This window comes from Neopelma chrysocephalum, unplaced genomic scaffold (assembly GCF_003984885.1).
Source record: "Neopelma chrysocephalum unplaced genomic scaffold, ASM398488v2 Primary Assembly neopelma1_24, whole genome shotgun sequence".
Taxonomy (NCBI): Eukaryota; Metazoa; Chordata; class Aves; order Passeriformes; family Pipridae; genus Neopelma; species Neopelma chrysocephalum.
Window position 1 is genome coordinate 23,735,998 of NW_020897693.1, and position 12,584 is coordinate 23,748,581.

At 35.2% G+C, this 12,584-nt stretch overlaps 1 protein-coding gene across 22 annotated transcripts in view; it reads right to left on the minus strand.

Moving 5' to 3' along the window:
• Positions 1-12,584, minus strand: part of GPHN (gephyrin) — a 297,276-nt gene that overhangs the window by 167,182 nt on the left and 117,510 nt on the right. For all 22 annotated transcript variants that reach the window (XM_027708552.1, XM_027708654.1, XM_027708583.1 and 19 more), the window contains one exon: positions 7,823-7,880. In XM_027708552.1, the coding sequence (XP_027564353.1) occupies positions 7,823-7,880 (58 nt within the window). The remainder of the gene's footprint in view (positions 1-7,822; positions 7,881-12,584) is intronic.

Genomic DNA, 12,584 nt, shown 5'->3' on the forward strand with positions numbered 1-12,584 from the left:
CAAATTGGTTACTATGGTCACAGGCAGAGATATTTTCTATGCTGGAAAACAAGAAGAAATTTAAAATCCTGTTTCTAATGTATTTAATGAAGAAAGACTGACTAGACAAACAGGACTGTGGTAATGAAAAATCTGATACACATTATTATCTCCTCTTAAATGCAAGGTAATCAGAAATGCCTGAAGGATGAGCAATATATTGGTCTGTCTTGTAAATTAGCTTTCAGCTATTTTTCTTCTCTCTTTATGGGAGAACTAAAGAACTATTCTGTTTGCTTTAGAAAGTAAATAATAGCATTACTGAAACGATACTATGTCATTATCACGGCATTTCAACTTAAATGGATGGACTATCTTCCTGCCCTTCCCTTCTCCATGCTGCAATATTCCATGATCTGCACAAGCTGAACTTCTGTATGTTCATAAGACTAAATTACACAATAAAACATAAAATACATTTGTTTAAATTCTTCTCACATTAGAACAGGAATTAATAACAGTGTTTCAGCATTGTCTATATTCAAGACAGCTTGTAAGAGTAAGGTAGCTTGGTGAGGTGGTCTCATCTGCCATTTCTAGAGCCACTAAGTCTGTGAGCCCATGAAATGTAAGATGGAAGACAGCAAGAAAACAAGAAGTGACAATTCCTATTTTCATGGAGAAAGTTAGTGAGTACACTTTTTCATCCAGAGAGTCTAGGCATTTGATGCCCTTGCCAGAAGGGCAGAGGAATGCTCTTGATACATTCAGCAGTCCTAATAAAGATCAGAGTTAAATCAGTAACAGATGTAAAGAAATTTGGGCCACCCCCACATATCTCTTCTAAAGAAAGAAAAGTCAATTGGCCTCTTCAGTGCCATATGTCAAAAAGAGCAGATACTCAGCTTCCCTGCTCAGTTACTTGGTTTACATCACCCACATCTCTCAAAACAGTAAAGAAGCAGTAAGGCAGAGAAGAATAGAGTATATCTGTAATACTGGTAATGTCAGCAACTGCCCGGACCTAAAAGAAATCCCAACAAATGCCCGGAAACATCCACAAGGGCAGAGCTGAATCCTGTTGTCCAATAATCAGGGAACAGTGATAGACATTTCAGTCATCTCTCATTTTACATTCTTTTGTAAAGATTTTTTTTTGGTTGAGGGTCTGTAATTGCATCATCCCTGGAAGATGAGAGAAAAAGATGAAAAGCCCCTTCAGTGAGTACTCCCTAAGGATTTTCTATACAAAAACTTGAGATAGCAATAGCTACAGTATTGAGAAGAGTCATGTCCTTCAAGCAAAAACAGTCTCAAACCTATCAGAGCGGAAAAAACCCAGAAGTCAAAACTGATATTCACAACTACTAATGGTTTCATAGGTGGGAAAAAAAATCCCACAATAGAAAAGACAGTCTTATGAAACACTCATATTTAACTGGTGTGAGAGTGTGCCTGTATAGTGGTTCATACTTGCACAGCCAGGCTTGGCACCAAAAACCTAGACCCAGAACCCTGTGTAATACAGACTGCACCTTCCAGAAAAAGGGGCAAAATCAGTCTTAGAAGAAACAAAACTAACTTAGATCAACAAAGGACTAGAAGAAAAACTGACACAGCACAACAGACAATGAAATCACAGTCAACTAGAAGCAATATGATACAATATAATAAATATAAATATAATATAAATATAAGGCTATAGACAAGAACTTAAAAGAATGAAGCACAAATACATGGCTAAGAGTACATTAACAATACTGCAAGGGGTGAAAATCTCTAGCTTGTAGCATGAATGCATACACATGGAGAGACATTAAAGGAAAGTAATTTTTTGTTTTATATAAAGTTTTTGACAATTTGTCAAATCATCTCACACACAAGCCTTTAATTCTCTCCAGTATGGAAACAACAAAATCTGTAACATCATTTACGGATTTATACAGCAAGTAAAAAACTCAGAGTTCTTTCTCTCATTTAAATGACGTAATTTACACTTTTTTTGTCATATGTAGCTTGGAAAAGAATACTAGTCAGTGATTGACTCTGCTAATACAGGATTTGGAAACGAACTCAGGAAGAAATCTACATGTACATTAGGTGAACTTTAATTGCAGGGAAATATGATGAGACAAAGTTGTTTTAACTTAACACATTTCACTTCTTAATTGTCCTTGTTGGATTCATGGCCATAAGAAACTCTCAATCATGAAAACCCAAGAGGGAGGAGATCCAAATCTGCAAGTTTATCAGGGACTTCATACACTAAATTGAGATCTCAGTGTCAATTTTTTGTTACTAGTTAGGGCATTTGCAAAAGCTTCTAGAAACTTTCTTTTCCTGGATCCAGGAGCACAATGAAACTGTCTACTGGACAGTCAGATTCTGAGTGCATATTAAGAGAGTTAAAAGATAAGCTCTCAGTTTTAATGAACTCACAGTCCAGCATGACTAGCAATCTAATCATAGAATAACACATGACCATAACAAATTGCCTTTAAATCTTTCTCAACTTGTATCTGTAAGCTTTAGAGTCTATGGAGATGCTACTCACTAGACATTCAATTGATAATACACTTTCATGTCATGCTAATTAATAAGGTCTCTTGTGCCGTGAGTTAGTAATTATAATCTGAGAAGGGGGAAAACACTGGGATGTATATACTTTAAACAGCTTGAGTCTCTTCAAAAAACTCTTATTCTGAGAGGGAAACCTATTTTTTGTTTGTGCTGGATCCAAACAGATAAATAGAGCAATAATCTCAGTATTATTACCAAATTCCAGTGCCTCCCATGGTAAACCTTGGGGAAACCTTGTGTGAAGATCCTCAGCCAATGCTGATACACTTAGCAGATGAACTACAGGACTACAAACCAGCACTTGTTGACAAATTACTACTTATTTTTGGCACACATTGGCAAACATGAAAATATTTTGAAGGATCAAGGCCAGTGTCTCTTGGCTGCACACAAAGGTTGCATGAGTTTCATCAGCTACTGTCACTGGCAAAAAGATTCTGGGATGCAGTATTATGCAGGTATATGACACCATAAAGTTAAAAAAACAAATAATTTCGAGAAAGTCTCTGAATAGACTGATTTTATTCATAATCATTTTAAAGATACATATTTTTGATGGCAGAGAGTCTAGTTTTGCTCTGAAATACAGCTGATAGTGAAATCAGCTTACTTTGTTCACAAGATGTTCCTAAATATGACTATGTGGAAAAGTAAAAATCTCATGAATTCCTAAGTCATTTAGAGCAACTCAACTCTAAGTAGACACAGTGTTCCCCATTTCCCTTCTGGTTACTTCTCTCTCCCTCATAGTTTTTATCTTTTTTTACTCTTCGATCTTTATCAATGGAGTCTGTTGCCTCACAGATCAAAGACAATCTAAGAAGAATGCATTTCAGCTATTCATGGAAATAATTTTCATCTATTAAACTAGTAACACATACTTCAAAACAAAAAAGAGAGCTATCCTATCGCTATTCAGGGGAAAAGCTGTGTCTTACATGTAGTCTTTAATACTTTATGCATATACTTTCATTTAAAGAGCACCTACAGAAGAATTACAGGTGTTCTTTGAGGAGCATAAAGTGTGACTCTGTGAGAAAGGGTGCATAATGGAACCAAAAAAATTCCCATCTTCCTCCAGAACTGCTTTACATCTAAATTTACAATTTACAATCAGTACTAAGAAAATATTTCTAACAAGATTTCTTAAAATTAACTACCACAGGAGGCAACCATTGAACCTTTTTCTCTACTCTGGAATATCTGTCTCATGCCACAAATATTATAGGCATGAAATAAAATGGCAATGTCTTTCTTTTGCATATTACTTTCATGAATTGAACACCTGCTACAAAATTAATTTCTGGTCTTGAGATGATGAGATGCATGCATATGCCTATATGAAAAGCATGTGGGAAAGCACATAAAAAACCGCAAGACAAAACAATTCAATTCCTTTTTGCTGTTGACTTGCAAATCCTAGCAAACCAAGTATTTTTTTAGAAATCTGTTAATGAGTGGACTTCTCACTCATTGAGTCTTCCTCTAGAACAATAATCCTTCACTATATCATGTATTTCCTTTCTAATGACAGAATGCTGCAATCAAAAAGACCATTTCTTACCGTAAGACACTACTGCTGACATAAAACTATCTACAGGCACACCATGCAAACTTTCCCTAATCAGTCACAAATTGCTCGTTACTCTTGAGAAAAATTTCCATACTGTAAGCAAAATTGTATTTTGTCATGAATGTCATTTACTAGAAATAAAGAAACGTTAAGGTTGCTGCTTTTCATTTTCTTTTGAATGTAACTGCTTTAATTTCCAACCAGATGATGTTCTTCAAAACCAGTGTTGCCTGATATGCTCACCAGGCCCTATGCACACAAAATCATTTGGCTTAGAAGACCTCTCTTTTAGGCACAACATACTACTACAGTGGGTGAGGAGCACGGCTGAAATCTGACAGTGCATTTTTGCAAGTTTGAAAAGCTTCTTGCTTACAGGACTAAATAACTCTGATGAGAACAGAAGTCTAGAGAAAGTCGAAACAGTGACACCTTCTTAGAAATGTGTTGCAATTTCCATATTTACTGTCTTCGTCAGTTCCAGAAGTATTTTAAAACCAGCAGGTACTGAAAATGAAGTGACATTGTTTTAACCGGTATAGAGGAATGACAAGAATGCAGATGGTAGTACATCCATTTAGGCATTCACTCAGGTGTTCCTCCTCTGAAAGCTTCTCTTACTGAAGCATGGGTCCTGAAGATCCTGATAGAAGGTGACAGAAGACGCATCTACCTTCTAGAAGAGTTTTCAGCGGAGAAACCTGTGATGGTATCTTAATAAAGCTACCTGTTGAGTGCTCTCACTTTGGAAACCTAAGCACCTACGACAAAAATTTAGGCATGGTAAGTTTCATGACACTTCATTTCACACTGATAGAGATGCTGAGGAACTGTAGTGGTGATTGGTTCCACACAATTCTTCCTAACCTTGGTATGATGCATGAGGGTAGTTAGGGTATATGCTATCACTTCTGCCATATATACTCCTCATCCATATGCCTATAAGATGCCACACATCACTTAATTTTGGCAAGTGAGATCCACTGCTTCAGTTATACCCAACACTCATTCAAGGAAATAGGTACACGTATGTACAGGCAATATTCTAGACACATAAACCATATAAAGTCTCATAGTACATATATACACAGAGTGAAATCACACTCATATGCAAAAATAAATACATTCTAAACACTCCAGAGTAAAAACATTATAAACACATGTTAAAATTTGTGTAGTACTGCAATACAGACAAATAAATTCCCACAGATAAAATACAGGATATTTGAAAATTACTAATACTAATAAACATTCACTTCATTAATCTTCAAATGATACTTTTCCGTCGACAGATATATTAAGGCTTGCAGAATTTTTCCTCTTCCATAAACTCAGAGATACAGCCTCTGCTTACAATGATGTTCTACCTAAGATGTAATTACATGAATTAACAAAATAATAAATCGGTTTTCCTCATAAGTCATTTTGAGCTGTAGAAGAGGTTAATCTACCACCTTTCCTGCACAGACACTACCTAAGAGACTTCTTTTTATTTGCCTCAGAAATTATTGCTCTCTGTCTGATAAAGTACCCTCCTTTGCCATTTAAGCAAGCAGTTTACTTTGTAAGGACTATCAGAAAACATAAATATTACAATTCCTATAAATATAATTCAGCAACCCATCAAGTTAAATCAGATTTGAAAAATGGAGCTATTCTTTTTGCATATTTCATCAAATTACCCCCTTAAGATTTCATGTTTAAATAGAGGAGAGATAGTTGTGAGGCAAAATAACAGAACTATTGTGCATGGAATAAGATTATGTTCTCTCTAGAAGTAATAAGCTCATTTGCCTTCTATTTCTCCTCTCTTCTTTTTCTACTCAAATCTGCTGGGAAAATCTTTCAGAAGGTAAGACTACTCCCTATATTTACTGCAAGGACACTTAGTCTCCCAGCCTTTCAGCTTCCATTTAAAATACGTATATGCAAAATAATACTTTTCCATATTCAGTATATGTTTGTCCATTATTCTCACTGCTGGTGTGTCTTAGCATCATCCAGCACTGCCTTGTTTCATATGAATAACACCTTTTGTATTGCAGCTTAAGAAGTTCAATCATCTAAGGTGTGAGAGGTGGGCTGACCTAAGTCACATCATCAAAAACCCATTACCCGAACAAGAGAAGACAGCTACCAGGAACAAGTAAAGGAAGGGATTTTTCCCCAACACTTTAAATAGCTCTGACTTAGAATAATACAATCCTTCCTCCACACTTATTTGCTGGCACAACTGAGACTAATGAGTAACCTGTCCTTTGCTGTTTCGAAGGATCTCAAGCACTTAAACATCAGCTGAGTAAGAAAAAGCTGAAAATTCAGAAGAAGTATCCTCAGGAGGTTCAGGTAAAACCACATTCCTGTGACTACTGATCTTGCATTAAGTTCCTAAAAGTAAAATTATTTCTTATTTTCCAACATTCCATTTTTCTTTGTTCATTGAACTCAGTTTAGACAATGAAGCCAGAAATATGAGCTTTCTTTATCTTCAACATTAGCAAAATGTCAGTGGGATTGGATTCCCCATATTATAAAAACAAGATTGTGGTTTAGGGTCTTTGTCATTTTTTAAAGAGTTTTGGAGAGTACTCTGAACATCATGGAAATACTATGTAACTCTAACAAATTTTGAAAACCTTCTTTCTTTCTGTCCAAGACCAAAGTCTGAACATTGGATCTATCCTAATAAATCATGTTCCCCTTGAAAATTCAGGATAAGGGAGTCCATGCATCTTGAAGGAGAAAAAAAATTTTGATCACAATGGTGTGATAACTTTGACTGATGCAGATACAGGCAGTCAGTGTTTTTCCTTGCAGTGCATTTGATTCTAATTGAGGAGGAATAAATTCTCACCACTTTACACACTGCAAAGTCATGTCTACATCAGATATTACGTAATCACTTCCCTTTACAAGATTTTAAAACTACTCTTAATTCTCTTTGCACAGCTGAAAATGAGTATATGAAACAGCACAACAGGTTAAGCAATCACAGTGAGCAAGCAATATGTCAGACTGACCTACTAATAGTCAAACAAAGAACCAGCTACACAAACCATGCAATCAGATCTAAGCCAAATTCCCACCCAGTACCCATCTTTCACCCCACTGAAAAACAAAACTGACACAAATTGCTGATGCACTTTCCACAAGTAGACTTGGCTAAAGTGAGTTTTGTTATAATGAACATTACATTGGAAGTAAACTTCACAACTTATTGTTGTCATTACTCAAAATCAAAGAGCTTGTAATGATTTTGAGTACCAATGACTTCATACTATTGCCTTAAGACTATTGAAAAATACGGATGTGCTTTTGATCTCAAAAGCAGACAGACACTATGATTATTTTTGTTATGAAAATATAACTCAGTGTTCACCAGAGTTTTGTTACCAGAAGAGTCCTGCCTCTCTCTTCTGGTAACAAAACAGAAATATGTTGAATTATGCAAGTTTCTGGCATTAAAAATCCTGCTGAAATCAACTTAAGGCTGAAGGTAAACTGTACTGGTAGAAATTACTAAAATTCTATTTTAGATTTGTAAATATGGATCTAACAACTTTACTTTAGACAATTTCCCCTCTCCCCCATAATACACTTCAAAATAAAAAATCATATGGCTTTTTAATGTAACCTTTCTGTAATTTTTCAAACAAAGAAATTCAGTGTTGAAATGCAATAATACTGTACCTTGATTTCTTCTATTTCGTCTGGCACTATCTTGTATGCAGATATAGTCCCACCCAACCTGAAATAAGGAGAAGAAAAATGTTCTCAAAATCAGTAACAGAAAATGCAACGTGTTAATGGTGTCATGACTTGTTCCAAAACACAAATATTCCTTCTACCAATTTAGAGGCAAAACCCACTAAGCCCCAAATCAAGAACAAAAACCTCCCTCTCTTTATCCAACAAAAAACCTTTATGTTATTAACATAAACACTAGAAACAAGGTGTCCTTCACCTTAACAATTAGGTCGACCAAGCAGAATTACCATTACCGGGATGGTATTCTTTATATTAACAGCCATCAATCATCATATTCTATGATTTCTTGTTTGTGGCCTAAGGCATATGGATGAGTTTAAATATTTGAAGCCTGATGTGCTTTGTGCTCAGTATTTCACTAAGCTGCTATATAGTCTTAAAAGCATCCAAATACAATTCTAGAAATTGAATTTTTTAAATTAAATGTGCATGTACAGACCTCACAAATCACACAGGCTCTATGGCCTCCATGTTTGAAAAGTCTCTGCAGTTCATGACTGGTAATAAAAAGTGGGTGATGCGCAATACCTGGCACTGATGGAGAAAAATAGGAGGTTTTGTTCCACATTGAACTCATTGAAATTACTTTTTTAAATCCTGCAAAAATCCTGGTACAGAATAGTTTACATACAGAAGATGCATGAACAACATGTACTATAAATAGTGATAATATTACATTTTCCCCAGAGACATGCAGATATGGTTTCTTTCATTTCATGAAGCAGTATTACTGATAGTGACAATTCAGACCTAAAAATGTAATTGCAATTAATGACCTTCTGCTGGCTCTGCACAACAACACTACTCTTCTGAGTCCTACAGAAATGGAAATCACACAAGAAACTATTTATTGTAAAGCAGTAGACAGCTATCAAATGCACATTTGTATTATTCTCCCTATTATTGAAAATTTTCCTTCCAATTGTCAGCGTTTCTACACAGATCTATTTCCTTATATTATATCTTGAAATTATTACACATACTATTTACTCAACTGAAAAAGGGGAGAAGAGAGTAATACAGAAAATGCATTAAGATTTTCTGCATAAGGCCTGCCTTTCCATATCTCTACGAGTAAATCACTCTCATAAATGAACTGTTGAAGGCTTTAGACAGAAGATAAAGTCTGCATAGGAAAAGTCAAGTCTGAAGTCCATCACTGCTCCAAGTAACATCAAGTATGATTTCTGAGTACAGATAGGGTTCAGATATTACAGCGTTCAAATTCATCATGAATGATGAGTATACTAATTGCTTTCTCCTCTGCAATTTCCATTGCTGCCAGTCATTAATTGAGCTTAAAAGTTGGAGAGAACTGAAACTTTTCTTTGCCAGTGCAAGTACAAACATGAGCTTTTATTTTTCATAACCTTTGTTCAACTGGTGTTTCTAGGGATAGCTACAGGAAATTGTTTTTAACATCATGATGAAGGATTACTTCATCAAACTGTGACATGAGATGGCTCAGATGAATGTATGTTAACATTGCACATGACCAGCCCTATAGTTGCTGGAATGAGGACCATAAGATACAAATTTTTATTGAGTTCTTTCAGATCCATTCTTGCCTGCATTATGGAGTACTCAAAAAAATAACTTCATTGACCTTCTACCCTCTAGCAGAAGGGGAGGACAGAGCCTCTGCTGCCAGTAGTCCAGCAACAGGGAATTCCACCTGGCAGATTTCATTACTGGCCACCCTCAACGCAACTATTAAGCACTTTCTTGGAATATATTTGAGAAAAAAAAAGAAAAAAATTGACTCAGTAAACTCATCTGGCTTGCTTAAACCTTTAGTTAACATCACTTTATGCAAATACTTCTGTAAAGTTTTGTGTCAAGAGTTTAACACTGAATCTGCTAAGTTGCAGTCCACAATTACACATTTTTGAAAGAGAAAGATATATTACAAGTTACGTTACTGCTTAAATAAAATCTCTCACTGATAGCTCCAGCTCACATATCTCTTAATATGTTTACAATCCTACACTGACATATTTAGCTTAAAAATCCAGACCACAAACATAAATAATAACAAACTTGAAGCCGAAAGAGAATCATAGACACAATAATCTACAATTTTATAAATGCCTAAGAGTTGAAATGAAGTTTTTAAGGAAGTCTATATTTTCTTCATTTCAGAACATTAGATTTCATTCTATCTTATAACTTCCAAAAGAGAGATCCACCACACATTATAGTACCAGATTTAACGGACAAAGGACATAATAAACACATTTGACTTCGTGTATAAAGTTTAGCTGTGAGTTTCACAGAAGTTTAAAGTCATCACACACTCTGGGAGGATGCAGTTAACACAGCCTGAACTCTTCTACTGGTCATAAGTGTGATATATAAGAAATAGAATTTTTGTTTTTACTATGCAATAATGTATCTATAAGAAAAAAAGGATTTAATCTGCCTATTTGGTAGGCTGTGAGTAATGAAAATGAACATATAGATACAATTTAAAAGCATTATGCTTTTTTGACTGATAAAATGTTTTGATTAGCTTCAATGTCATGCAAAAACTATTATGCTATACAATTTACTCGCAAAACAAACTAAAGAGGCAGAATCTGCTGTGAAACATGGTGCATACTCTTCCCTTAAAGACCATAAACACCAGCTTATTGCTACTTCAAAGCAAATACTCTGAGAAATTTGAAAGCATTTAGTTTGGTGTTACCACATCACTATTACAAATCTCCCACAGTCAGGTTAAGTTCAAAGTGTAAGGGACTAGACAATGTTACACACACACAAGTTACTGAGAAAAACAAAAACATTGTGATGAGTGGTAAGAAAAAACAGTGAATCAAGGCAAACAGAAAATCAATGTGTTAATTGATATGTCCAACTTGAAGAAAACTTTATATTTCAAGTATTTCTCTGAATGGCATTTAAGTGTCAATATCACTTGTGGCCTGTCTAGAAGTTTATTTGTTATTTTGCAAGTCCTTGATTTGATTACTGACATCATAAAGAACAGAGACCAGACAATTACACGCAGGAGACTTCAGCTACAGGATGACATAGACTCTGACAGAGGACTCGCACTTGGCATGTTTTTTCACTTCCTTGTGAACAACCTCTCTGTGCAGGCTGGTATTTTTAGAACATTTTACACTAAAATTTTTAATCACAATGTTGCAAGCAGTAATTGCACTGCAATGAGAAAAGCAAAGGACCAGGTAGCATGAGGGAGTACACATTAACTACTATGGGCGCTGTACGCTAGAATATAATGCAGCAAAGAACATGTTAGAACGGCCAGAACTCAGATCACTACAGACCCAATTTTTGTGCAGATTCACTCATCTTTCACACATTTTAGTTTTATTACAGACTTTAATTATACTTCTCTCCAGCTGAACAACACAACATCCAGCATCCTCCAATGTAAATGGCATTTCTCTCAGAAAATATACAACCAACCAAAACCAAAGCTAAATATACAGTCAGCTACTTCCAGTACACTGAAAAGACAGTCACAAACTTCATCTAGAGAGACCTAATGTGCAAAGGCTTTCTCTCCCAAACTGCAGTATTTTCACACTATAGCAAGCCACATTATTAAATAGTGAAATTATTTTAAATACTAGTTAGCTTTAATATTTTACGTGTAAATGTAAGAGATAATCTCAAAGGTCCTGGAACTTATATTCAAATTCTGATAGACATCATCAGCTCTGTATCAGACCCTGCATGTAATAGAGACACCCCAGTTTTTGCAGAAGACAAGTGAAATTATTAGTAGATGTAGAAATTAGCGCTGACACAATAATAATGAAGAACCACACCTTTAATGGGCTAAACTGGTGAAGGTCTTTGAGGAGAGAATCAGAAAAGGTAAGATAGAAATTTCATAAAAATAATCAGGAAATAATAAATATCACATAAGTATTTGTGCAGGGGTTTTAAAAATAGTAGAAGCTTTGTATCTTTATTTTTTTACACTGGGTTCACAGAAAGTTCACAAAAAGGATTCAGGAGAATGTGAAAAACAAGGTTTCTATAGCAACCTAAGAAATTAGTAAAATACTGGAAATAAACTGAAGTAAGGCCAACACAGTTGTATTGGAACAGATGGAAGCTTTACTATTTCACAAATTAAAGCACAACATCACTGAAGAGGGAAAAGTAACTCCATCCAAATTAAGGAAAGTTAAAACCAGGAAGATCTGTGCTCAAATGGAGGCAAGAAAAAATGAACCACGGCTCAAATTGAGAACTCAAGACAAAACTAAAAGAGAAATAAATTACAACTCTGTTACAACAGCAAACCATCCTTTATTTTAATAAGCTATCCTTTTATGACCTGTTTGCTGTTTAACACTCTATCTAAAACAGAAACTTAATTTCTCATTTTTAAAACATTAATTCTGGATATAAGGTCAAAATTATCACAGCGTTACTTTCTATATATTGGAAGTTGGACTTCTGATTGATTTTCCCCTGTGCCCCTATATATAAGCATGTTCAGATGGACTCACTGGATTATTACCGCATAGCTACATCTTGTGCAAGACACTTGCACACTTGGCCTGAATCAATATGGGTCAGCTTTTATAATTTGAATTCTGACCAAAGATATGAACACAGTCTTTATATACAGTTCCATATTCAGTGATTGCAAAGAAGTTATTGCTTCATCTGTTGACTTAATAAATGAATCATACCA